At 39.6% G+C, this 27973-nt stretch overlaps 1 protein-coding gene across 3 annotated transcripts in view; it reads right to left on the bottom strand.

Annotated features, from left to right (window-relative positions):
* MS4A13 (membrane spanning 4-domains A13) overlaps window positions 1-25935 on the bottom strand; it is a 28100-nt gene extending 2165 nt beyond the window's left edge. For 2 of the 3 annotated variants that reach the window (XM_043914644.1, XM_043914654.1), the window contains exons 1-6: window positions 25613-25935; window positions 22196-22317; window positions 20900-21040; window positions 17570-17626; window positions 16483-16602; window positions 2881-2976 (exon numbers count right to left, since the gene is read on the bottom strand). In XM_043914644.1, coding sequence (XP_043770579.1) covers window positions 2881-2976; window positions 16483-16602; window positions 17570-17626; window positions 20900-21040; window positions 22196-22252 — 471 coding nt within the window. In that variant the 5' untranslated portion in view covers window positions 22253-22317; window positions 25613-25935. The remainder of the gene's footprint in view (window positions 1-2880; window positions 2977-16482; window positions 16603-17569; window positions 17627-20899; window positions 21041-22195; window positions 22318-25612) is intronic. The other variant, XM_043914635.1, reaches the window with a different exon arrangement.
* Between the last annotated feature and the right edge of the window lie 2038 nt (window positions 25936-27973).

Raw genomic sequence — 27973 nt, 5'->3', positions numbered from 1 at the left:
GGGGTTACAGTATGCATTTTACCTTATCACAATTTCCTTCAGATGAATGCTAATTTAATTCCAGTAAAATACAGAAACTTTGTTCTAATGTGGCTATATTCCTTCCCCTTCCTTTGTGCTATTATTGCCACATGTATTACATCTACATATGTGACATGAAGAAGGAATGACAACCCACTTCAATATTCTTGCCTGGAAAATTCCATGGATAGATAAGCCTGGAGGGCTACAGTCCATGGGGTGGCAAAGTGTCAGACATGAGCACATGTTGTGTAACCAATGATAGAGTGTTATAATTCTTGCTTTTATAACCTTATCTCTTTTAAAATTTCATATAAGGAAAAAAAATATATCTATAGACACAACAGTTGGCAAACTACAGCACATGAACCAAATCTGACCCATTACCTGTTTATAAAGTTTGATTGAAACAAAGCCATGTCTATTCATTTAAACACTGTCCATGGTTGCTTTCATGTTATTAAGTAAAACTGAGTAGCTGGGACAAATGGAATTAATGTTGATCATAAACATGAACTTAAAATAGGAGATCTTGGACTAACTGGGTGAGCTCAATGTGATTTATGCAATTGTCTTTTAAGTTAGTTAAGAAAGAACAAATGACACATTTAGACTATTTTTTAAATAGTTATCTGCATAATTACCTTTACTGATGCTGTTTCTTAATGTGTATTTGAGTTCCACCTGGTATTATTTCCTTTCAGTCTAAAGAGCTTCCTTTGATGCTTCTTGTAAAGAAGTTCTGCTAGCCACACATTCACAGTCATTGTTCATCTGTATATCTTTATTTCACAGTCATTTTTGAAGGATAGTTTTAAAGGATATAGAATTCATCCTTGGCTGTTTTTTTCTTCCAGCACTGTAATATGCGTTCCTACTACTTTAAGGCCTCCATTGTTTTTGATGAGTTAGTGGTTAATCTTATTATGGATAACACTTACACTGCCCATGAAGTCATTTTTTCTTGCTGCTTTTAAGACTTTCTTCAATTAGTTTATATCTGAAGCATCTAGGAGTGCATCTCTTTGTGTTTATTCTGAGATCACTGAGCCTCTTAGATGAATGCATGATGCATGCTAAGTTGCTTCAGTTGTGTTTGACTCTGTGATCCTATGAACTATATCCCGCCAGGCTTCTCTGTCCATGGGGTTCTCCAGGCAAGAATATTGGAGTGGATTGCCATTTCCTTCTCCAGGGGATCTTCCCAACCCAGGGACTGAACTGTGTCTTAGATGGACAGAATAATATTTTTCCTCAAATGTGGGAAATTTTGGGCCATTATTTTTCAATTTTTTTCCTCATTCCCTCCTTTCTAGTATTCTCATTATGCATATGTGAGTGCAGTGGATGGGGTCCCCCACAAATCTCTGAAGCTGTTTATTTTTCTTTTTTTTTCAGTTCTTCAGACTGGATGATCTATATATACTGTTCTATCATGTTTGCAGATTTTGTCTTCTGTTGACTCAGATTTGCCCTTGGGTTTTTCATTTCAGAAAGGATGTCAGTCCTGAATATTCACTGGAGGACTGATGCTGAAGCTGAAACTTCAATAATTTGGCCACCTGATGAAAAGAACTGACTCATTTGAAAAGACCCTGATGCTGGGAAAGATTGAAGGTGGGAGGAGAAGGGGATGACAGAGGATGAGATGGTTGGATGGCATCACCAACTCAATGGACATGAGTTTGAGTAAACTCTGGGAGTTGGTGATGGATAGGGAGGCCTGGCATGCTGCAGTCCATGGGGTCTCAAAAAGTCAGACACAACTGAGCAACTGAACTGAATTGTGCATCTTCTGGTCTGGCTGGTTGTCAATTTCTTGCCCCAATAGTATTGTAATCTTAGTTAGGCCAGGTGTTAGATTGGCTTTTCCAGATTGTTTGCAACTGAGATCACCATTGTTTTAATAGTACCCTGGCTCAGAGGTTAAAGCATCTGCCTGCAATGCAGGAGACCTGGGTTTGATCCCTGGGTCAGGAAGATCCCCTGGAGAAGGAAATGGCAACCCATTCCAGTACTCTTGCCTAGAAAATCCCATGGACAGAGGAACCTGGTGGGCTACAGTCTATGGGGTCGCAAAGAGTTGGACATGACTGAGCGACTTTACTCACTCACTAGTCATAAAAATTTCTTTGCTCTACTCCAAATAAAACCAGTCCTCTGCAGCAGTGAGACTGCTGGTCCCCACAGTCTGACTCACCCAGGTAAATTTCTGTAAAGTGGAACCTGGAGTTGAGGCGGCAAGTTGGAAGGAATTGGAGAAGTCCCAAGTTAAACTGTCACAGACATCCACTGCTCTTACCCAAGGTTTAGTAAGTTTTTTTAAATAAACACTTTTCAATTTGTTGTGTTGTTGTTTAGTCACTAAGTCATGTCTGACTCTTTGTGACCCCACGGACTGTAGCATGCCAGACTTCCCTGTCCTTCACCACCATTGCTCAAACTCATGTCCACTGAGTTAGTGATGCCCTCCAACCAACTCCTCCTCTGTTACCCCCTTCTCTTCCTGCCCTTGATCTTTCCTAGCATCAGGGTCTTTCCCAATGAGTCACCTCTTTGCAACAGGTGGCCAGAGTATTGGTGTACTGGAGCTTCAGATTCAGCATCAGTCCTTCCAATGAGTATTCAGAACTGATTTCCTTTAGGATTGACTGGATTGATCTTGTTTTATTTTTGCTTTACTATTGTTTCATGTATTATTTTTCTAATTTTATAAACAGAAAAAAATAGAAAGTGAAATAAATATATTTTATTTTTATTAGTACCAAACATTATATCAGAACACTTTATCTCCTCATAAAGTGTACTTACTAGAAATTACATCTCTAATTTTTCCAGCGAGTTAGATAAAACACTTACCAAACCAACACAGCCGAAGATTGTGTATGTGAATGCAATACACAATTCCAATGTGTAGAAGCTCAGTAAAACACGTGAAATCTCTCTCCCAAGTTTCTGAAATCAGAAAATAGAGAGACATTTTGCATTATTATCTTTTTTAAAACTTAGAGAAAATTTTGGTTGAAGTCTAGTTAGTTCACAACGTTGTGGCAGTCTCAGGAGTACAGTGGTGATTCAACCACACACACAAATGAACACATGTACGCACACGTGTGTGCTCAGCGGCGTCTGACCCTGCGACTCCATGGACTGCAGCGCGCCAGGCTCCTCTGTCCCTGGACTCTCCCAGGCAAGTGTACTGGAGCCGGCGGCCATCTCCTCCCCCAGGGGAGCTTCCTGCCCCAGGGATGGAGCCTCTGTTTTGCATCTCCTGCAGTGGCAGGCGGATTCTTGACCACTAGCACCACCTGGGAAGTGGTGTACATATGTATATATTCTTTTCCCTTCTGGTTATTATAAATATTGAGCACAGTTACCCATGCTACACAGTAGGTCCCTGTTGGTTACCTACTTTATATACAGTAGTGCACATATGTCAGTCCCAAACTCCTAGTTTATCCTGCACTCCTCCCTTTGGTACTCTAGGTTTGTTTTTGATGTCTGTAAGTCTATTTCTATTTTTTAAATAAGTTCATTTGCATCTTTGAGATGATCATACAATTTTTACTCTTCAATTTTTAAATGTACTGTCTCACACTGATTTGCAGATATTCAAAAATCCTTGCATGCCTGGGACAAATTTCACTTGATCATAGTGTATGATCTGCTTAACGTATTGTTGGATTTGGTTTGCTAGTAGTTTGTTGAGGATTTTTGCATCTATTTTCATCAGTCATACTGGCCTGTAATTTTCTTTTCTGTGGTATCTTTGGTTTTGGTATCAGGGTGATGATGGCCTCATAGAAGGAGTTTGAAAAAGTTCCTTCCCCTGCAATTTTTGTAGTAGTTTCAGAGGACTAGGTGTTAACTCTTCTCTAAATATTAGAATTCACCTGTGAAGTCGTCTGGTCTTGGACTTGTTTAATGGAAGTTTTTAAATCACAGAATCAATTTCAGTTCTTTTAACTGGTCTGTTCATATCTTCTATTTTTCTTTCAGTCTTGGGAGATTGTGCCTTTCTAGGAATTTGTCCATTTCCTCTTGGTTGTCCATTTTATTGGCATATAGCCGCCTGTAGTCATCTCTTTTGGGCCTCTGTGTGCCTGTGGTATCAGTTGTAACTTCTCTTTTTTTCTAATTTTATTGATTTGGGCCCTCTCCCTTTTTTTCTTGTTGTGTCTGGCTAAAGTTTTATCAATTATTTTGCTTATATTTTCAAAGAACTAGTTTTGCATTTCATGGATCTTTTCTCTTGCCTTCTTAGTCTCTACTTCATTTACTTCTGCTCTGATGTCTGTGACTTCCTCCCTTCTACCACCTTTGGTTTTTATTTGTTCTTCTTTCTCTAGTTGCTTTAGGCGTAAGGTCAGTTGTTTGAGATTTTTCTCATTTCCTGAGGCAATCTTGCATCACTATGAGCTTCCCTCTTTAACTACTTTTGCTTTGTCCCATAGGTTTTATGGATTATCATGATTTTGTTTTCATTTATCTCTTAGGTATTTTTATTTCTTCAGTGATTGTTTAGTTTATTATTGTTTAGTTGCCACGTTTGTGTTTGTTTTTTTCTTGTTGTCGTTCAGTCTTTAAGTCATGTCCGACTCTTTGTGACCCCAAGGACTGCAGCATGCCACGCTCCCATCCTTCACTATCTCCCAGAGTTTGCTCAAATTTATGTCCACTGAGTTCTGTGATGCTATCTACCCATCTCATCCTCTGACATCCCCTTCTCCTTGTACCTTCAATCTTTCCCAGCTACAAGGTCCCTTCCCAAAGAGTAGGCTCTCTGCATCAGGTGGCCAAAGTATTGGATCTTCACCTTTAGCATCAGTCCTTCCAATGAATGTTCAGGGGTGATTTCTTTTAGGATTGACGGGTTGGATTGCCGTGCAGTCCAACGGACTCTCAAGTTCTTTACAGTCCAACTCTCACATCTGTACCTGACTACTGGAAAACCCAGAGCTTTAACTATACAGATCTTTGTCAGCAAAGTAATGTCTCTGCTTTTTAATATACTGCCTAGGTTTGTCATAGCTTTCCTTCCCAACAGCAAGCGCCTTTTAATTTCATGGCTGCAGTCACCATCTGCAGTGATTTTGGAGACCAAGAAAATCAAGTCTGTCACTGCTTCCACTTTTCCCCCTTCTATTTGCCATGAAGTGATGGGACTGGATGCCATGATCTTAGTTTTTTGAATGTTGAGTTCTGAGTCAGCTTTTTCACTCTCCTCTTTCACCTTCATCAGGAAGCTCTTTAGTTTATCTCCACTTTCTGCCATTAGAGTGGTAACATCTGCATATCTGAGGCTGCTGATATTTCTGCCAGCAATCCTGATCCCAGCTTGGGATTCATTCAGCCTGACATCTCACATGATGTGCTCTGTGTGTAAGTTAGATAAGCCGGGCAGCAACACACAGCCTTGTCACAGTCCCTGCCAAACTAACCAGTCCACTGTCCCATGTCTGCTTCCATTTCTTCTCGTAGCTTGTTTCTAACCTCATAGCTGGAATAGATGCTTGACTGACATGATTTCAGTTTTCTTAAATTTACCGAGGCTTGCTTTGTAGCCCAGCATATGATCTCTCCAGAAGAACATTCCATGTGCACTTGAAAAGAATGTGTATTCTCCTGCCTTTGGATGGAATACTGTATAAATACCAGTTAAGTCCATCTGGCCTAATGTGTTATTTTTAAAGTCTATGTTTCCTTATTGGTTTTCTGTCTAGATGATCTGTCCACTGATGAAAGTAGGGTGTTAAGTCTCCCATTATTATTGTGTTACAGTTAATTTCTCCTTTTATGTCTGTTCACATTTGCCTTACATAGTGAGGTGCTCTATGTCGGGTGCACATATATTTACAATTACATCTTCTTGGATTGATGCCTTGATCATTTTGTAGTGCCCTTCTTTGTCTCTTAGAATAGTCTTTATTTTAAAGTCTATTTTGACTGATATAAGTATGGCTACTCCAGCTTTCTTTTGATATCCATTTGCATGGAATCCCCTTTTTCATCCTCTCACTTTCAGTCTGTATGTGTCTCTAGGTCAGTGGGTCTCTTATAGACAGCTTATATATGGATCTTGTTTTTTATCCATTCAACCAGTCTATTGCTTTTGGTTGGGTCATTTAATCTGTTTACATTATACATGGTTGAAGTTGCTGATCTCTTTATTCCCAATGCACACTAAATATCCTTCATTTGTATTAATACTTTCTTCCTCTTACAGTTACTGGTTTTGATATCATATTTGGGTGTGGATTGTTTCCTACCTTAACTATCTGTTTGACTTTACCATGAACTTTCCCATTTTGTAATTTTCTTGTTTCCAGTTGTGGCCTTTTCTTTTCTGCCTGGACAGATTCCTTGAGCATTTGCTGTAAAACTGGCTTGGTGGTGTTGAATTCTTTTAGTTTTGGTTTTCTGTAAAGTTTTTGATATCTCCATCCTAAAATCTTAACATGAGGCTTGCTGGGTAGAGTGTTCCTGGTTGTAGGCTTTCCCCTTTCATCACTTTAAATAAATCATGTCCTGCTCAGTTGATAGTTTTATGGGGATTCCCTTGTGTATAATTTGTTGCTTTTAATATCTTCTTTTTATCTTTACTTTTTGTCAGTTTGATTACTATGTATCTTGGCATGTTCCTCCTTGGGACTCTGCCCTTCCTGGTCTTGGGTGACAGTTCTCTTTCCCAGTTTATGGAAGTTTTCAGCTATTATATCTTCAAGTATTTTCTCAGGCTCTTTCTTTCTTCGATGGGGCCCCTACAGTGCAAATGTTGGTGCATTTGATGTCGTCTCAGAGGCATGTTAACCTGTCCTCGTTTTTTTTTCATTTTCTTCTTTTCTATGGCACTGATTTCTACTACTCTGTCTGCCAGCTCACTGATCCATTCTTTTGCCTCATTTATTTTGCTTTTGATTTCTTCTATTTTTCATTTCAATTATTGTATTCTTCAACCATTTTTGGTTGTTCTCTATATTTTCTAACTCTTTGTTAAAAACTTTTCCCTCTGTGCATCCTTCTTTTCCTGAGCTCTTGATCATTTTTACAATCATTATTTTGAACTCTTTCTTGGGTAGACTGCCCATCTCCACTTCACTTAGTTGTTCTTCTGAGGTTTTGTTTTTCATCTGGATCATGTTCCTTTGCTGTCTCATTTTGTTTAAACTTCTTTTATTTTTATGAATGTGGTAGGTTACATTCCTCAATCTTGGAGATCCTCTGTAGGGGGTAGTTTCTGTATCCCAGAAGGACATTCCTCTCTCATCATCCAAGGGCAAGGGACCAGCTGGCCCCAAGATAGTTTCTGATCTGTTTGTGGACTCATTTCTATAGGCTGTGGGATCGGTTTCCTTGCTCCTGGTGTCTGCCTTTTGGTGGGTTAAGCTTGTTTATAGGCTCATGCAGCCTTCCTGGCAGGATGAGTCGGTGTCTACCCACTGGTTGGTGGAGCTAAGTTTTGGCCCTCTGTGTAGGGCTGTGTCAAAGGGCTATGGGCTCAGAATGTCTTTAGGAAGCCTGGAGTTGTGTGTCAGTCTACTTAGCTATTTGGCCAGAGGTGTGCCAGCACTGGAGCCTACAGGCTGTTCAGTGGGGCCAGGCCTTGGTGCTAAAGACCCAAGCCAGATGTCTGCCTCAAGGAGAGTTCATACAGATGAGTAGTCCGAGATGTCTGCCACCCACTTTTATGACCTCAGAGGGAACAGCTACTCTGTGTTTCCCTAGGAGACCTGCTAAGACCAGCAGGTAGGTCTGACCCAGGTTTCTATGAAGTCCTTGCTTTTGTCCTGGGTCCTGGTGCTTGCAAGGCCTTGCATGTTCCCCCCAAGAGTGGAATCTGTTCTCCCCAGTCCTGTGAAGCTCCTGTAAGCAGCCCTGCTGGGCTTGAAAGCCAAATACTCTGGGGGTTCCTCCTCCTGATGCGACCCCTAGGCTGGTTAGCCTGATGTGAGGCTTAGAGCTCTGACTCCCATGGAAAACTTGTGATATATTCTCCAGTCTGTGGGCCGCTCACTGTGGAGGTGTGAGATCTGATTACATCATGAGTATGCCCCTCCTACTGTCTAGCCGGGGTCTCTTCTGCATGTCTTTGGAGGCAGAGTGTCTTCTTTAGTAGGCACTAGTCTTTTTTTTATCCATAGTTGTTCAGCAGTGATTCTGTGATTTTGGTGTGCTTTTGAGAGGAGGTGAGCTCAAGTTCCTTCTCTGCCATCTTGTCTCCTTCAAGTTTAAAGTTTTAATATACCTAGAAGATCTTGAAAACTAGGTTTAAATGTGTAGGGATGGCAGAGATCTGCAGTGAGATCCAGTCTTGAGCCAAGTCATAGCACCAGAAAAGTGCTCAGTCCTTATGTGGTTCTCTTAGCTAAGAATCTGGGCAACCTGAAGAAACAGAGAGGAAGCACAAGAAGATTGGTGCTTTGCTCAAGTCATAGAAAAGCCTAGTGGATGCAGTGACTTTACTTGCATTATTATCTTTAGTGAGAGCAGATATGTTCATAGAAGGAGCTCCTAATATGACAGTCAAGGAAAAGAAGGGAAACAGAAGAATAAATCAGCTCCTTTCACTGTCTGATTTCCCTAGGCATTCCTACTCCTGTGCCTTCTGCTTCACTTTCCTAGCTTTCATTCCCCCAATTAGTCATCTACAGCTTTAATTCTTGATCTTCATCACTCAGCAGTCTTATCTCAATTCTTGCAACTCTTCATTCTCATTCTTTCACTACAGTCTCTGGTATAGCTCACTAGCCAAACTCATCAGTCAACAAGATTTGGCTCATGTCTCCAATGATAAGAAGACTACCAAGAAATTTTATTGAACATCAAGCAGTTCTCATTATTAAAACAGCTATTATTACAAATACTTAAATTTACATGTGTAAAAATCTCACATAGAAATTGCTAAAGTATCAGACAGAAGAATCAGTTCAGTTCAGTTCAGCTGCTCAGTCGTGTCTGACTCTTTGTGACCCCATGGACTGCAGCATGCCAGGCTTCCCTGTCCATCACTAACTCCCAGACCTTGCTCAAACTCATGTCCATCGAGTCAGTGATGCCATACAACCATCTTATCCTCTGTCATTCCCTTCTCTTCCTGCCTTCAGTCTTTCCCATAGATAGAAGAATGAGTAAATTCAAAAAGAGAACATTTCACTTAGAAGTATAAGGTGATTGTGACTTCTGAGATAAATACAGCAGATCCCTTTTGTTGCTACTGGAAAGATACTTTAAACTACATATGAGGATGAATGATTTGGTACTAAGCCTGAAAATAAATGTAGTGCTTGTGCTGACTGTGAAAAGACAAGAATGAAATACTGATCTAGATGAAATAACATCACAATTCTCTCTCCTTCAATTCCTTCACCTTCCCCCTTCTCTTTTTCTGGCTTTATTTAATACCTTTTATATGCAAGAAATTATTGGGTGATAGCCATTATATGGTAAGAATGAAATGACAAAATTCCTGATTTTTCAGTTTATATTCCTGTAGAAAATACATAAGGATAATATAAGGTTATATATGAAAAGGTTAAAGATGTCAAAATGGATGAAAAACTTGATCAGTAATCACAGGGGATAGGAGACTCATCTTAAAGTCATTCACATCTAGGAAAGCTTCATAAAGAGGTAGGACATTTGAAGTAAGGACTAAGAAAAATGAAGGAGGAAAACAATAGTCCAGGCAGCTTTAATTTACTTGTTTTTCTGTAACCTATTTTGTTTAAGATATATTTAATATATCTTAATTATATATATTTAATAAATAAATATATTTAATAAAATAATATTTTAATAACATAAATTGGGACAAAAATAATTAAGAAATGGAGACATTAAAAAATAAACCCAAACTATATATCATATGATCTACAGTTTGATAATGTGAGCAAAAAACTAAATGCAAGAATGAACTTAACATTTTTTGAGAAAATTATAAAACAAGTTAAACAGGAGTAAAGTGTTCATTCAAGTTGATATTAACAGGAAAATAAAGAAAAGGCTGTAGTGGGGTTGAAATAGCAAAGTAAAGAATTCTCATTTAATTTTACTGACAGAAACATAGTTATAGCATTTTAGTGGGAAAGTACTTGCAATCTTTTAGCTGACAAGACTGTAAAAAGTAATTTTGCCCTCACTCCTTAATTTCAGACAAAGTCTTCTCCTACAAGTGGAAAGTTGTGTATCTGAGAAAAATAATAGGAAGCATGACTGACTTCTTAATGTATTATTTAATTCAGCTTAAGTTAGTAAGTGCCCCTTTTCTGGAAGTCAATTTGGGTTGTATTTCTTGTCTCCACTAAGTGATTCTTAATTCATAAAAATTTGAGTAAATGATACACAGTAGTTGGTAACTGAGAAGACAGTGTAAAGCTAAGGGTGAGGTTTAGTTTAAGGCTTTGAGACTAGGATATCGAAATAAGGGAGTCTTGCAATACAGTATTTTTGAGGAGGCAAATATTTTCTATTTTATGTATGCTGAGTTGAGATAATGGCAACAGAAACAAATCCAAGTAGAAAAGTCATTAGAATGTTAAAACAACAGGCTTGGCATCTGGGGAAGACAGAGCAGTTAACTAACAGATATGTGATAGCATTTTCTCCACTTATACATACATCAAGGAACAGGGAAGTTAAACTTGTTCAAGGGGTTACACACAGTGAGTATGAAAGGTAGTGTCTGAATAAAGGCAGTTTATTGGTTTTGGATTTATTGTACGAGAAGTATTTTTCAGAGGCATGAACTTTTTTTTTTAAATTAATTAATTATTTTTTCAGTGGGTTTTGTCATACATTGACATGAATCAGCAATAGATTTACACGTATTCCCCATCCCGATCCCCCCTCCCACCTCCCTCTCCACCCGATTCCTCTGGGTCTTCTCAGTGCACCAGGCCCAAGCACTTGTCTCATGCATCCCACCTGGGCTGGTGACCTGTTTCACCATAGATAATATACATGCTCTTCTTTCACAACATCCCACCCTCACCTTCTCCCACAGAGTTCAAAAGTCTGTTCTGTACTTCTGTGTCTCTTTTTCTGTTTTGCATAAAGGGTTGTCGTTACCATCTTTCTAAATTCCATATATATGTGTTAGTATGCTGTAATGTTCTTTATCTTTCTGGCTTACTTCACTCTGTATAATGGGCTCCAGTTTCATCCATCTCATTAGAACTGGTTCAAATGAATTCTTTTTAATGGCTGAGTAATATTCCATGGTGTATATGTACCACAGCATGAACTTTTGAGGACAGCTGAACCTACATGAGAACACTGATGACTTGTTGAGTTTGTGAATTTAGTCAAGCCACTGGTTTATGTTAGAAAAGCTGGCATTTAGAAAATCTTGTGAAACACTGGCTGCCTTAGAAAATGTTCAGTTCAGTTCAGTCGCTCAGTTGTGTCCGACTCTTTGCAGCCCCATGAATCGCAGCACGCGAGGCCTCCCTGTCCATCACCAACTCACGGAGTCCACCCAAACTCATGTCCATTGAGTCGGTGGTGCCATCCAGCCATCTCATCCTCTGTCGTCCCCTTCTCCTCCTGCCCTCAATCTTTCCCAGCATCAGGGTCTTTTCAAATGAGTCAGTTCTTCCCATCAGGTGGCCAAAGTACTGGAATTTCAACTTCAACATCAGTCCTTTTCCAATGAACACTCAGGGCTGATCTCCTTTAGGATGGACTGGTTGGATCTCCTTGCAGCCCAAGGGACTCTCAAGAGTCTTCTCCAACACCACAGTTCAAAAGCATCAATTCTTCAGTGCTCAGATTTCTTTATAGTCCAAATCTCACATCCATACATGACTACTGGAAAAACCATAGCCTTGACTAGATGGACCTTTGTTGACAAAGTAACGTGTCTGCTTTTTAATATGCTGTCTAGGTTGGTCATGACTTTCCTTCCAAGGAGTAAGTGTCTTTTAATTTCATGACTGCAGTCACCATCTGCAGTGATTTTGGAGCCTAAAAAAATAAAGTCTGACACTGTTTCCAATGTTTCCCCATCTATTTGCCATGAAGTGATAGGACCAGATGCCATGATCTTAGTTTTCTGAATATTGAGTTTTAAGCCAACTTTTTCACTCTCCTCTTTCACTGTCATCAAGGGGCTCTTTAGTTCCTCTTCAATTTCTGCCATAAGGGTGGTGTCATCTGGATATCTGAGGTTATTGATATTTCTCCCAGCAATTTTAATTCCAGCTTGAACTTCATCCAGCCCACCATTTCTCATGATGTACTCTGCATATGTTAAATAAGCAGGGTGACAATATACAGCCTTGACGTACTGCTTTTCCTATTTGGAACCAGTCTGTTGTTCCATGTCCAGTTCTAACTGTTGCTTCCTGACCTGCACACAGGTTTCTCAAGAGGCAGGTCAGGTGCTCTGGTATTCCCATCTCCTTCAGAATTTTCCAGTTTACTGTGATCCACACAGTCAAAGGCTTTGGTACAATCAATAAAGCAGAAATAGATGTTTTTCTGGAACTCTCTTGCTTTTTCGATGATACATCGGATGTTGGCAATTTGACCTCTGGCTCCTCTGCCTTTTCTAAAACCAGCTTGAACATCTGGAAGTTCACGGTTCATGTATTGCTGAAGCCTGGCTTGGAGAATTTTAAGCATTATTTTACTAGCGTGTGAGATGAGTGCAATTGTGCGTTAGTTTGAGCATTCTTTGGGATTGCCCTTCTTTGGGATTGGAATGAAAACTGACCTTTTCCAGTCCTGTGGCCACTGTTGAGTTTTCCAAATTTGATGGCATATTGAGTGCAGCACTTTTACAGCATCATCTTTCAGGATTTGAAATAGCTCAACTGGAATTCCATCACCTCCACTAGCTTTGTTCATAGTGATGCTTCTTAAGGCCCACTTGACTTCACAGTCCAGAATGTCTGGCTCTAGGTGAGTATGAGTGATCACACCATCATGATTATCTGGGTCGTGAAGATCTTTTTTGTACAGTTCTTCTGTGTATTCTTGCCACCTCTTCTTAATCTCTTCTGCTTCTGTTAGGTCCCTACCATTTCTGTCCTTTATTGAGCCCATCTATGCATGAAATGTTCCCTTGGTATCTCTGCCTTTCTTGAAGAGATCTCTAGTCTTTCCCATTCTGTTGTTTTCCTCTATTTCTTTGCATTGATCACTGAGGAAGTCTTTCTTATCTCTCCTGGCTATTCTTTGGAACTCTGCATTCAAATGGGAATATCTTTCCTTTTCTCCTTTGCTTTTCGCTTCTCTTCGTTTCACAGCTATTTGTAAGGCCTCCTCAGGCAGCCATTTTGCTTTTTTGCATTTCTTTTTCTTGGGGATGGTCTTGATTCTTGTCTCTTGTACAATGTCACGAACCTCCATCCATAGTTCATCAGGCACTCTGTCTATCAGATCTAGTCCCTTAAATCTATTTCTCACTTCCACTGTATGGTCATAAGGGATTTGATTTAGGTCATACCTGAATGGTCTAGTGGTTTTCCCTGCTTTCTTCAATTTAAGTCTGAATTTGGCAATAAGGAGTTCATGATCTGGGCCACAGTCAGCTCCCGGTCTTGTTTATGCTGACTGTATAGAGCTTCTCCATCTTTGGCTGCAAAGAATATAATCAATCTGATTTTGGTGTCAACCATCTGGTGATGTCCATATGTAGAGTCTTCTCTTGTGTTGTTGGAAGAGGGTGTTTCCTATGACCAGTGCATTCTCTTGGCAAAAGTCTGTTAGCCTTTGCCCTGCTTCATTCTGTACTCCAAGGCCAAATTTGCCTGTTACTCCAGGTGTTTGTTGACTTCCTACTTTTGCATTCCAGTCCCCTATAATGAAAAGGACATCTTTTTTGGGTGTTAATTCTAAAAGGTCTTGTAGGTCTTCAGAAAACCATTCAAATTCAGCTTCTTCAGAGTTACTGGTTGGAGCATAGACTTGGATTACCATGATACTGAATGGTTTGCCTTGGAAACAAACAGAAATCATTCTGTCGTTTTTGAGATTGTATCTAAGTACTGCATTTTGGACTTTTTGTTGACTACGATGGCTACTCCATTTCTTCTAAGGAATTCCAGCCCACAGTAGTAGATATAATGGTCATCAGAGTTAAGTTTACCCATTCCAGGCCATCTTAGTTCGCTGATTCCTAGTATGTCGACATTCACTCTTGCCATCTCCTGTTTGACCACTTCCAATTTGCCTTGATTCATGGACCTAACATTCCAGGTTCCTATGCAATATTGCTCTTCACAGCATCGGAACTTGTTTCTATCACCAGTCACATCCACAACTGGGTGTTGTGGAGCGGCGGCTGCGACGGCACAGCACTGGCCAAGAGGAGCTACCCCACGTCCAAGGTCAGGGGCGGTGGCCGAGAGGAGCTACCCCACGTCCAAGGTCAGGGGCGGCGGCCGAGAAGAGCTACCCCACGTTCAAGGTCAGGGGCGGTGGCCGAGAGGAGCTACCCCACGTCCAAGGTCAGGGGCGGTGGCCGAGAGGAGCTACCCCACGTCCAAGGTAGGGGCGGCGGCCGAGAGGAGCCACCCCACGTCCAAGGTCAGGAGCAGCGGCTGCGCTTTGCTGGAGCAGCCATGAAGAGATACCCCACATCCAAGGTAAGAGAAACCCAAGTAAGACAGTAGGCGCTGAGAGAGGGCATCAGAGGGCAGATAGACTGAAACCACAGTCACAGACAACTAGCCAATCTGATCACAGGACCACAGCCTTGTCTAACTCAGTGAAACTAAGCCATGCCGTGTGGGGCCACCCAAGATGGACGGGTCATGGTGGAGGGGTCTGACAGAATGTGGTCCACTGGCGAAGGGAATGGCAAACCACTTCAGTATTTTTGCCTTGAGAACCCCATGAACAGTATGAAAAGGTAAAAAAAATATAGAAAATGTAGGTATATAATTCTATAATGCCTCTAGGAAAAGATACTGTATATAAGTTCATTTTGTGTAATTAATCACAGCAAATAAAGTTGAAACTTTTATGTTTGGGAGATTGTGAAACTGATCATTAGTACTGAATTTATGTCAGATAAATTCAGTATACAACAATTTGTAATACTGTTTGCAAAAGGTAGCGAGTGAGTGAGGGAGTGAAAGTCGCTTAATAGTGTCCGACTCTTTGTAACCCAATGCAGTATACAGTCCATGGAATTCTCCAGGCCAGAATACTGGAGTGGGTAGCTGTTCACTTCTCTAGGGGATCTTCCCAACCCAGGGATCAAACCCAGGTCTCCAGTATTGAAGGTGGATTCTCTAAGTCTTGGCAATTATGCCATATCTTAAACTAAGATTATAAGCTTATGAGTAAGAGGGGTAAGTTGAAATAACTTGAAACAATTCTATACTTAAATTCTATCCCTCCCTCTTCTCTGCCCCTGAGGTTAGAATGAAAGATTGCTAGATTTGGATTTCCAGGGCCAATGGAAATTTTCTTATAGTTTACAGGGGAAATCTAATGCAGCTTATTTAAATCAATACATCATTCATGACTGACAATCTATTTGGAGGTATTACTGTGTCTCCTCTCACTATCTTGTTGTCTTCTAGACTTTTGTATTCCACGTTTAGATTCTTTCATCTGATTCCTCCAGTCTTCCTTTATCATATACTGCAGGTATGGACAAAGGGTATACAGGGGAGGAGGAAGTTTATCCCTCACCCGTAATGACCCTTCTACTCAGATTATCTTAAAATAAAATTTCCAAATTGTTATTTGTTTTACTCCATTGTTAAGTAACAAAGAGGACCTCCACTCCAATCTGTTCTCATTTTAAATGGAATATTTCTATAATTATTACTAAAGTCTTTTGCAGCACTAATATTCTGTGATTCTGAATCTAAAGTCAACACAACTGAAATAAATCTATTATAGTGTCAGTAAAGATATTCACATTTATTGGAGAATGTTACTATCTTAGAAATACGGTTATTTTTCTAGTACAAAGTATGTGATTAGACAGTTAATTAAATGGAAGCAATGCAGATTCATGCACATTTGTTATTTGAGGGCCTAGAGTAAAATTCATGTGAGATACAAAAAACAGGCTATAAATGAAAATATCTAGATTAGTCTAGAAATGAGTAACTTTATACAATTCCAACCATATGCATCAATATCAGAATTCTTCTGCTGATTTTGGGATAGGTTTTAAGCCTTGGGTTATGCTTTTCTTTAAGAGAATCATCCTAACGTGTCTCTGTGTGTGTGTGTGTGTGTGTGTGTGTGTATCACTTAAGTCTTAAAATTTTTACTTAGTTTTCATTGGGCATGTCAGAAATTCAAACATTCTGTTAGTATTTACAAAAAATTATGTTGAGTAATTTTTTAATTAAAACTTTCAGTCAAAGCTTACTACTAAATCAAAGAATTTCATGGGGATGAATGAAAGCTTTATTTTACCTCCTAATGTTTTAAAACCTCTGAAAAGAATAATTTTGAAATTAAGATGTTCCCACAGAATTGGTCACTTACCGCTTGTCCATAATTCCTGTATGACACAGACTCAAAAGAAGACAACTCAACTACTGTTAGAATCGTTGAAATAATGGCGACAATTATGCATAAGATATTCATAAGCATAGCACAGGTAAGCTAAAAAGAAGATATAGAGTAAATTTATTATACTCAGAATAAATGATTTTGTTAAATAGTTTGTATTACTGAAAAAAGAAATAGCTAGTTAAAACTTTGATCTAGCTTCTGAAGCTTTACAAGTGTTGTTATACTTGCCATCAGAGTGAAACCCTTCTCTGGTTTATATGAAACCTGATTAATTTGGAGTAAATATCAAAACATCTTCATACCAGTAAGCATAAATCTTCCATTTGGGCTCAAAAATATTATCTTTTACAATCTTCTGAGTCATTTGGAAGAAAGCCTTATAATAAATGATTTGAACAAAAGGAGTTCCACATCAAAGAGAAAAAAGATGAAAAATGACTGCTTGTAGAAACAGGATGAATAGGATTCAATGAATTTTAATCTAGGGTTTTAATTCTCTAGGGAAATCCATCAACATCTTTGGATATTAGTTTTTTATCTCTACAACCACAAGAGTAGACTAGTTCATCTCTAAGGTATCTTTTAGCTCTGAGATTCTAAGATTATTTTCCTTCCCAATATCTTTCTATCTATAATATAGATGGATCTTTATTCTGAACAGATTTTCTATTTTGTTACAAGGTACAGTTGTGTTCCCAAATGAGAGTTAGGAAAATGAAGTTTTACAACAGTATTATGTCTATTCATAAACTCACTGAGATCTATTAAATTTTTTTCTAACAGTAAAATTCATATAAGGTTAAAAAAAGGTATAACACCAAACCAAAAAAACAAAAGACCTCTATACTTAAACTTAGAAACTTTTATATAATATGACTCTAATATAGCATACCTGTCTACATTAAATTATATGCTCCTAGATTTTCATTTAACTCCTTCACTTATTTTACAGATAGGGTAGATTCCTTTATTGTTTAGAGGCCCACTATGTTTTCATTAAAACCTACTTAGCTTTGTGACAAGTGATTTCTAGAGTATACTAAACATTTTAACTTACCTGGCGTTGAGATGGATGCCTTGTTACTCTTATTATGGTGATTCCTGAAATGATAAACTGAATATAAAAACATATATTTATAAATACTCATTGATAATGCTCATCAACTTAAAATATATTTTAAACAATTCCCTCTTCTAAGTCAATTATTTTTAGAATAGTCAGAGTAGAATAATATAAAGAAGTTTCAGTAGAAGGGGTTAGGACAAGTTTACATCTATAGTAATGAAGATAACAGTAGGATCACTAATAATAGAAACATATAGGGGACAGTGTGCATAATTCAGACAGTGGGATGTAGAATATGCCAAAGATGACTTAAGCAGTCCTGAATCAGGGACCAAGTTTGCTTGTATCTGCACATGCTTTCTAAACTCATTCAATTTTTACTTCTAATGCTATACTTCTGACTGAGATGCTATTACTGATTATGATTACTATGTATATTTCCAGATGTGAAAAAGTAATCTATGAATCTATATTCCAACTTCTGTTTGTACAAAATATATCTCTTAACTGAGATTGTAGCCATTATTAAGGTAACAGATGTTATTCCTATTTTTGCCTTTACTTTATAAAAATAAGTTTTATTATTTCATACCATGCTACTCTGTCTATTTCCCAGAAGTGTAAAGCTATGCCTTATTGTTTGAAAGTGGGTGGCACAATCCCTTTGAAATATTCCTTTTGTCTTATCTGTTTTAATGACTTTGACAAGATCCAAGTTAAAGGCTAATTTGTAGAAAAACAGTATTCATACTATACCCCATATACAGGAAGGCCACACTTGAGGTTTACTAACTACTGGAGGTTCACTTAAGTGTACATACACAGCACGTCCTTCTGTAGCAAAATTGAGATTTCCAAGAAGACAAAGTGCAGGTAACAACTAGTTCAGAGTACACAGTGAAAACACATTGTGAATTTTAAACTACTGCTAACTAGATTACCAAACTATGTGCCTTACAAAAGGCCTTTCAAAGTTTATGACCTAAATGAGAAGTTTTGAATTAAACTGCACTTAATTGAAATTTTAGATAACTTAATATAGGTGACAACTATGATATTTTTATAGCATGATGATTAGAAACACTGAAGGCCAGCAATCCTTTATCTGGATTTTACCTGCACAACTCACTGTTTTTCTCCTATTGTTTTCCAAGGCAATGCTTTGACATCTGTAAGCCAGCATACAAAGGCAGAGGCTCCCTAAAGGCGTCTCGCTCCTTTACAGCCCCATCAAATGTGGCGTCTGATCTCCTACTGCCCTCTAAGCATGGGTCAGTGGTTCCCTTGTTCCTTCCAACCATGCTCTCTCCTCCAGCTTTGAATCAGACGTCATCAGATGCTATCACCCACCGTCCCTTCTGGTTCAAGTCTGATCCCCCACCTTGGTCACTCTTTTCTTTCTGCATGCTTAGTCACTCAGTCATGTCCAGCTCTTTGCGACCCCATGGACTGCAGCCTGCTAGGCTCCTTTGTCCATAGTGATTCTCCAGGAGAATCCAAGAATACTGGAGTGAGTTGCCATGCCCTCCTCCAGGGGATCTTCCCAACCCAGTGATCCAACCCGCATCTCTTACATTGGCAGGTGGATTCTTTACCACTAGCGTCACCTGGGAATAGTAACACCTTTCAAATCTCCATGTTAATTATCCCACTTTGTCCATCAACTCATGCCCTGCAGTTTTACAATTCTAATAATCCACTGACCCCATGTGGATGTATAATCTGAGCCCCTTACTTCTTTGTTATATTCTCTCCTTTACCAGTTTAAATTCTATGACCAGCTATTAAAAACGCTCACTTTTTTACATTCTCAACTCCTCTGCACCTTTCTTGATTACAGTTATATGGATAGGCCAAAATCTTGATTAAACATAGTTCTCCTTCTTCTTACATGCCTACACCCATGTGGCTGAACATGACCTGAGACAGATGTACATAACTATCTTGATGCATCACACTATGTAATCATGTTCCAAAAGCTTGAGTCTTTAATGCTGCATGGAAGTCACACCACTTTTCCATAATCCATGCACACTCTCGTTTTTCCTAGGTGACCATTTCCTCATTCTCTTTTCTCACCTCAACCAACCAATCCATTCTCCACTCACGCTCTCAGAGCATGATCCTGCTTTCTAAATTACTGAAACAGTTGAGGCCATCAGAAGGAAAGTTCCACAAGCTCCCAATACCCAATGGCCTGAAAATTGTCCTTTTTCTCTATTCCTCTAGCTTCCTTCCTGTTACCTGCCTTGACACTATTTGCATTAAAGGTGGATAATCCTTTGTTGGGGGCTGTCCCTTGCAGTATAGGATGTTCAGCAGCATCCTTGACTTGCCCACTGGATGTATACCCGTTAGCCATGAAAACTAAAAATGTTACCACCAAATGTCCTCTGAGGGGAACCATCACCTCTAGCTGAGAAGCACTGCTAGAGGAGAACTATCCATGCTCCTGTTTGTGCATTAAAATGCATTCATTTCTTGCGTATAAGTCCATGATTCTAATAATCTTCCCCATCACTTATCATCAACTTTCTTCTGGTTCAGTCCCATCAACAAAAGACACGGAACAACTTACTGAAACAAATGGGCTAACCCTCTCCTGACTCAAGTTTCCAACAACCTCATTACTCTACACCACATTACACCAAACCCTTCAACTGTCTGTATTTGCTGTCTCTAATTCCTCTCCTTTCATTATTTTTTACACCAATTCCAGTGAGGCTTTTGCCCCACTTTCCACTGAAACTATTTGTCAAGCTTACCATTGGCCTTCATATTGCTAAATTCAATGGTCAATTCTCAGCCCTCCTCTGATTTGACAACATAACAGAATTAATACAATTGGTCTTTCCCTATTCTTTGTTTACTTGACTTCCAGGATGTCACACTCTCCAGACTTTCCTATTACTTTATGGCTATAAGAAACCACAGAAGACTGCAGGTGATGAAAAATTTTAACAACGTGTGAATATAGACTCATTGTGTGAGGACCCTAAGGCAAAGACCCTAGGATGAAAACTAACCAGACTGATGGAGCTTATGCTTGCAATTCTTGTATAGCTATGTTAACGTATCTCAGGACAATCCAGCCTGTGTTGTCATTGTGTATTCAGTCCTATATCAGTGTCTCTTATAACAGCACTGTAAGTTAAAGGTGCTCAATAATATTTGTTTAAAAAAAGGGATCTGACTTTGAGTTATCAATATGGGATTTAGCTACTTAACTCTCCTGAAAACTTTAGAAACTCTTCCTATATTCTACTAGTGGCATGAGTATTATTTACTGAATGATTAAATTAAAAAATGTATTCTACTCACAACAATTCCCCATAAAGAACATCCTGTTTTGTAAGTTATAGGTTCATATGTCCCAAAGACTCCTTTAATTTGTCCCATATACAAAATCAATAGGAGATACCACATGAAAACACAAAAGATGCCAATCATAATCTGGATAGCCTATGGGAAGAGAATGCTATTAGTATTGAAACCATGTAATTTATAACAATTCCAATAAGTGTTAACTATAAAAAAAAATACAAAGTTTTTACAAAAGATGGTAGTAAAATAGAAATGCACATAACCATGAAATTCCTGGATTGGTTAGTCTAAAAAGAGGGCCTTAACCAGGAAGTACTGAGGTTTACCCAACAGGAATGAACCATACTTGGAGCATCAGACTGTTCAATAGGAATTCTGGTGAATTCTCCCATAAGAAAGTTGACAATCTGACTCTACTGCTGGCTATCCTCTCTATCAAGTAATGACATGTCAGAATACTGAGGGTACTTCATTCAAGGCACACTTGATATGGATCTTTTTCACAAGCATGCTGAGATGAGGTAGAGTCAACACAGAGATACAAAGAATACCCAAAGTAGACTTACTTGCCCAAGGTCTTTCTGTTGGATAGGGGATAGTTTAGGGTCAGGGAGAATTATTACTCAACTTCAGTTTGTAAAAAGGCAATTATAATCCCAGTAAATATGTACCAGTAGATTTCTGAATTTATATGTAAATTTAATATTTCAAATACTAAATCACATTTTTAATCACTCTTTAAAAATTTCAGAGGATACATTATTTTCACTTTCATATAAACTTTCACTATATAAACTTTAATAGGAAGCTATTTAATGTTTTAAGTTTGGTAGTTTCAGTTCTTTGCAAAGCACGTGATCTATGAAACACATAATGCAACTGATTAATATTAAAGGAAGCTAATATTCCTAATATTAATAGGAAGCTATTTAATGTTTTAAGTTTAGTAGTTTCAGTTCTTTATTCTTTGTAAAGCAAGTGATCTATGAAGCACATAAATGCAACTGATTAATATTAAAGATGTGTTTTAGAGAAAAATTTTTGCATAGAAAACCCACTTTGAGGGGATAACAATCTTATGCATTTAGATTCAGACTTCAAGGTTTCCTCTGCATCAGATTTGGGAGAACAACATCATTTTCAAAGGTTCTTTAGATTTGACTGGGAGAAAATCCTCTACTAGATCTCAAAATCATTGAGATTTTGGTCTTCTGCATTGCAGGCAGATTCTTTACCATTACTAAATAGAAATAGTGCATGATCTTGAATTTAGTTAAAGTAAGTCTTACTTACCGCTAAAACAAGAGAATCTGCTTCAGAGACTTTTGTACAACATGCACATACAGCCATGCTACCAGCATTTCCTCTAGATGATTATGTCTCTAGTTTCTGGTGATATCTCTATTAGCAAACTTCTACAAAACAGTACAAAACACAAATACAAGCTTTGCTCAAAAGAAAATACTTAAGGTCACTTCTTTTCTTACTGTTTTGCAATTACTTTCCCAAACTCTGAAGCAATCATTTTCTTCTCTCCTTGCTTTTTTAGAAGGAATTTGCATTCACCTGTTTTGAGTTAGGTCTCCAGAACTGAAAAGCCTCCCTTTGACTAAAACATTTTGATATATACAATATTACACATATTTTCTCTAAGTAGTGAACAGCGTCTCTGGATTATGAAGTATAAAGAAAACCTAGGGAATAGGACCGGAGAAGGCAATGGCAACCCACTCCATACTCTTGCCTGGAGACTCCCATGGACAGAGGAGTCTGGTGGGCTGCAGTTCATGGGGTTGCTGAGAGCCGGACACGACTGAGCGACTTCACTTTCACTTCTTACTTTCATGCATTGGAGAAGGACATGGCAGCCCACTCCAGTGTTCCTGTCTGGAGAATCCCAGGGACCGGGGAGCCTGGTGGGGTGCCGTCTATGGGGTTGCACAGAGTCAGACACGACTGAAGTGGCTTAGCAGCAGTCATAGCAGGGAATAGGACTAGTACTAGAGGATCTTAGTAAAGCTTTTAATAGTTCATTTGCAATTCATAATCAATTCAATGTAACTCATAATGCCATGTTTGCATTTTTAAAACCAAAGTCTTGGACTTAAATTCATCATGGGCTTGTGACTTTCTTCCCCTGACATATATTTGCTACCTAGTTCTTATTTCTATAAGATGCATTTTTCTTCCATCAGACAACTTATTAAAGTTGCTTCCACAATCCTAAACGCTCTGTTATTCCTGCAGCTTCCCATTGTGCTTAAATCACTTTCTTACTTACATGAACATTAAAAACTTGGCTAAATGCATCTCCTTCTGAGATTTTACCCACTTGAGGATCTGGAATAACACTGCTTAGTATCTTCTAACATGGCATACTTAGGCCAAAAACATGAGTTATGTCACTTAGCCACTCAGGTGATCACCTAACAGATGATCTCAAAACTTTCCTTGGACCTTCCAGAAATGAGAGAAGACTTTGACTAAATGATCTGTCATTCCCTGCACCCTTAAAATCTTCTGAATTGATTATTTTAATGAAATTCTGGTTTCTAAATTTGACTTCCTGAATGTCTCTTAATTGTATAAAGTACAGAAACAGAAAAAGTTAGGTAAGAATACAAGAACTGTGAGAGCAAATAGAGAAAATATTTTAGTAACTGAATTGTAGCTACTAAGCTTTATATATTAAAACGTCACTTTTGAGAAATGTTAAAGAAAGAGTATAGGCCTATAAGCAATGAAGATCAATCACTCTATCATGCTTAAATTAAAGACAAAGAATGATAGAATTCATGTATAGAGTAATGAAGAAAAGTCACATTTAGACTGCTATTATTTGCCCCATTTTAGATAAAAGAAAGATAATAAAAATAGTAAGTCTTTTTGTATGTATAGAAAAAAGTCTTTTCACAGTTTATAGTGGAAGCACCATGAGTGACTTGGGAAGTAGAACATTTAGCATCATTATAACTGCCATCAGGCCCCCACCAAAACCACTCCAAATGAAGTATTCACTAAAATACCAAGAAAAAAATTATGTGTTAAAAATCCTCAGCTTAACTGACCGAAGGAAGAGAGTAAGAAATGCTGCAATGTATTCCTACAATACATGATGGCTAGAAATTAAAGAAAAAATTCTACATGTGGTTACTCTACAACCCAGTTAAAAACTAAAAGTAGAATATGAAAAGAAAATTAATGATTTATTTATTTTTATTTTCTGGTGATCCATCACTAAGCCAAAAGCAGCTACAGGAAAGCCCCTAGCCATTATTCTCAACCCCATCCTCACCCCTTAAATTAGTGCTACACAGAAATTCTGGAACAATTACAGAGAGCTCATGTGGAGAAACCATTGCTCCATCTTCAATGCCTTTAGCAGGGCTGCAACTCCTAACGGTCTTCAGGATAAAGTTCAAATTCTTTGGCAGGGCTCATAAAGCCCTTCATGAATTGCTCTCTGCCCATCTTCTCAGCCTCATCCTGGCCACTCCCTTAGTTTGAGCCCTAACAGTGGCAGCAGCAATATTCTCCAGGAAGCCTCCTCTGCTTCCTGAGTCTGTTAAGATATTCCTCTCTTTGATTCCCTAACATTCTGTGCATACTTCCTACCACCGTGTAATCTTAACTTGTGATTTTCAGGACTGGTTCCCAAGGTCAGTGTGAGCTCCCTGAAGTCCAGGAATTCATTTCTGTCTGCCAAGGCCAGTCCTGCACTGTGATCAAGAGACTCAGACTTTACTAAATAAGCTACAATGAGATATTAATCACCTCCTTCCAGGCAGAATGACCATCATCAAAAAATCTACAGATAATAAATGTTGGAGAGAATGTGCAGAAACCCAGCTCCAGATGGAGCCCTGTTACACTGTTGGTGGGAATGTAAACTGGTGCAGCCACTATGGAGAACAGTCTGAACTTCCCTTAAAAAACTAAGAACAGAGGTATCATATGACCCAGCAACCCCACTCCTTGGCCTATATCTGGAGAAAAAACTAATTCATAAAGATGTTCATAGCAGCACTATTTACAGTAGCCAAGACATGGAAACAATCTAAATGTCATCAACAAAGAAATGGATAAAGAAGAGGTTATACACACACGTATATATACACATATATGTATATATATGCAATGGAATATTACTCAGCCATAAAAAATAATAAAATGCATCTTTAGCAACATGGAAGCCCTAGGGATTATCGGTCTAAGTTAAGCAAGTCAGATATTGAAAGACACATGTATCACTTCTCAGGGGAATCTTAAAAAAAACAGTACAAATCAACTTACTTACAAAACAAACTCATAGACATGGGGGCGGGGGGGGGGGGGGGGGAAACTCACGGTTACCAAAGGGGAAAAGGGAGCAAGAAGGTTAAGTGAGTGCAGGATTGACAGACAGACGCCACTAAACACGAAATAGATAAAGGAGGATTCACTTTACATACAGCAAAGGGAACAAAGCGCAGTATCTTGTTCACGTGAAACTCAACACAATATTATAAACCAACTACAGTTAAAAGGAAAAAAAAGAGACTGGTTGTGCGCGCGGGGGGGGGGGGGGGGGGGGGGCGCGAGTCCCAGCCCCTGCAGACAGTGGGAAGGAGACAAGAACAGGGGGTGGGCGTGAGGAGGCACTGAATTCTGTCTGTGTGCCTCCTTGGGGCTTTTAACACTTAAAGCTCAAAAGCAAAGAGACACCATTACCCCTCATTTTACTTGCTCACGGTCCTTTCGCCCTCCCTGGCCCAGGCCCTGGCTAAGGCGGGGGTCCCAGCGCCGGCAGGCAGGTCACCCTGCTCCGGAGCAGTTGTCCAGACTGGGTCCTCCCGCCAGTGCCCAGGCCCGGCTCTAGGGGCGGGTCTCTGCTAGCCGCGCCCTCAGGGCCAGGTCCCCAGACCCCACCGAGCCGTCATCCTGGAAAGATCAAGGGGCCGGGGACCTAGCCGGCCCTCAGGCTCCGCAGGCAGCTCAGGGCTCCAACGGCAGCCTCGCGATCCCGCGCTCCCGGACCTTCCTGCGCCTGCGCGAGAGCGGGGCACGGGAGAGGGGGCGGCGCATGCGCAGGCTCCCTGGCGCCTGGCCGGCCACGTGCTGTCTTGTGAACTGCCTCTGGGTACCTCTAATGAGAGCTTCTCCTCCAGTGAGGGCCTCTCCTCCAGTGAGGGCCTCTCCTCCAGTGACGGCTTCTCTTCTAGTGACGGCTTCTCCACACCTCCGTTTGTGATCGTCTCCATTCTGGTGTGTTTCTCGTATGTACATCCGCTGCAAAGCAACCAGAATCTCTGAGGAAAAGCCCGTGTTTCACCTGCTCTCTTCTCAAAGAATAATTTTGGCCACAAACATATTGCAAAAGGTGAGTAGCTGAGTCATTGACTCATGAAACGTAAGTAGCCAAAGAAGGAAATTAAATTGAGAGAATATTTAGCGAGACACCAGGATGACTTTCTGGTCGACCGGCTGAGGTGAGTTTAGCTTTTAGGTTTTTCCTGGCATCAGCTCTCTATTGCGTGTGGGCAGTAGTTAAAACAGTGCTTATGAAGAGACACGTAAAGAAGTTGGAGAAGGAAATGGCGACCCACTCCAGTATTCTTGTCTGGAGAATCACATGGACAGAGGAGCCTGGCTGACTACAGTCCATGGGGTCGCAAGAGTCGGACACGCCTGAGCGACTAACCCCCACCACGTAGAGAAGTAGGGGGTAGCAGCTCGAAAATAGAGAAGTTCTGGAAAGGTGGATGAGGAAGTGGAAAGAAAAAGAGCAGTCATCTTGAATTAACTGACAAGTACAAATAATCCAGTTATGCAACCATTAGGACTTACTGAAGCATTAAAATACCTGGAGAGCAGATGGCCTGCAACTCTTGAATGTTATGAACTGTGATACAATCCAGGAAAGTTTATCTTGGCATTTTGGAACTTAAAATTAAGGTTTGGGGTGTAAATATTTAGTGAAAGATACAGCCAGTGAGCAAAACATTCAGAAAGAGAAACTGACTTTTCTTTTACACAGAAATTGCCTAAGTGCCACTAGTACTCTTTGCCAAACCTCAAAAGGTATGTCTTAAAGCTGCTAAGATCATTTATGATTATTGTATAGCCTGAAAATCGATTATAAACTCAATAACTTTGCCTTTAGCCCCATTGCTAGCTTTCTTACTTAGTGACTCTAAAGTCTCCTCATTTAAAAGAAAAACATATTGCAGGCTTTCCTAAAACCTTTACATTTTGTATTGGTCAGTATGTCATTGAGGGTATTTTCAGTTCAGTTCAGTCACTCAGTCTGTCTGACTCTGCCACCCTATGAACCGCAGCATGCCAGGCCTCCCTGTCCATCACCAACTCCTGGAGTTTACCCAAACCCATGTCCATTGAGTCGGTGATGCCATCCAACCATCTCGTCCTCTGTCATCCCCTTCTCCTCCTGCCTTCAATGTTTCCCAACATCAGGATCTTTTCCATGAGTCAGCTCTTCCCATCAGGTGGCCAAAGTATTGGAGTTTCAACTTCAACATCAGTCCTTCCAATGAACACCCCAGACTGATCTCCTTTAAGATGGACTGGTTGGATCTCCTTGCAGTCCAGGGGACTCTCAAGAGTCTTCTCCAACACCACAGTTCAAAAGCATCAATTCTTTGGCACTCAGCTTTCTTTATAGTTCAACTCTCATATCCATACATGACTACTGGAAAAACCACAGCCTTGACTAGATGGACCTTTGTTGGCAAAGTACTGTCTCTGCTTTTTAAAATGCTATCTAGGTAGGTCATAACTTTCCTTCCAAGGAGTAAGCATCTTTTAATTTCATGGCTGCAGCCACCATCTGCAGTGATTTTGGAGCCAAGAAAAATAAAGTCAGCCACTGTTTCCACTGTTTCTCCATCTATTTGCCATGAAGTGATGGGAGCAGAGGCCATGACCTTAGTTTTCTGAATGTTGAGGTTTAAGCCAACTTTTTCACTCTCCTCTTTCACTTTCATCAAGAGGCTCTTTAGTTCTTCTTCATTTTCTGCCATAAGGCAGATGTCATCTGCATATCTGAGTTTATTGATATATCTTCCAGCAATC

This window comes from Cervus elaphus, chromosome 1 (genome assembly GCF_910594005.1).
Source record: "Cervus elaphus chromosome 1, mCerEla1.1, whole genome shotgun sequence".
Taxonomy (NCBI): domain Eukaryota; kingdom Metazoa; phylum Chordata; class Mammalia; order Artiodactyla; family Cervidae; genus Cervus; species Cervus elaphus.
The sequence above is the reverse complement of the archived record's forward strand: the minus strand, read 5'-3'. Positions and strand labels throughout refer to the sequence as shown.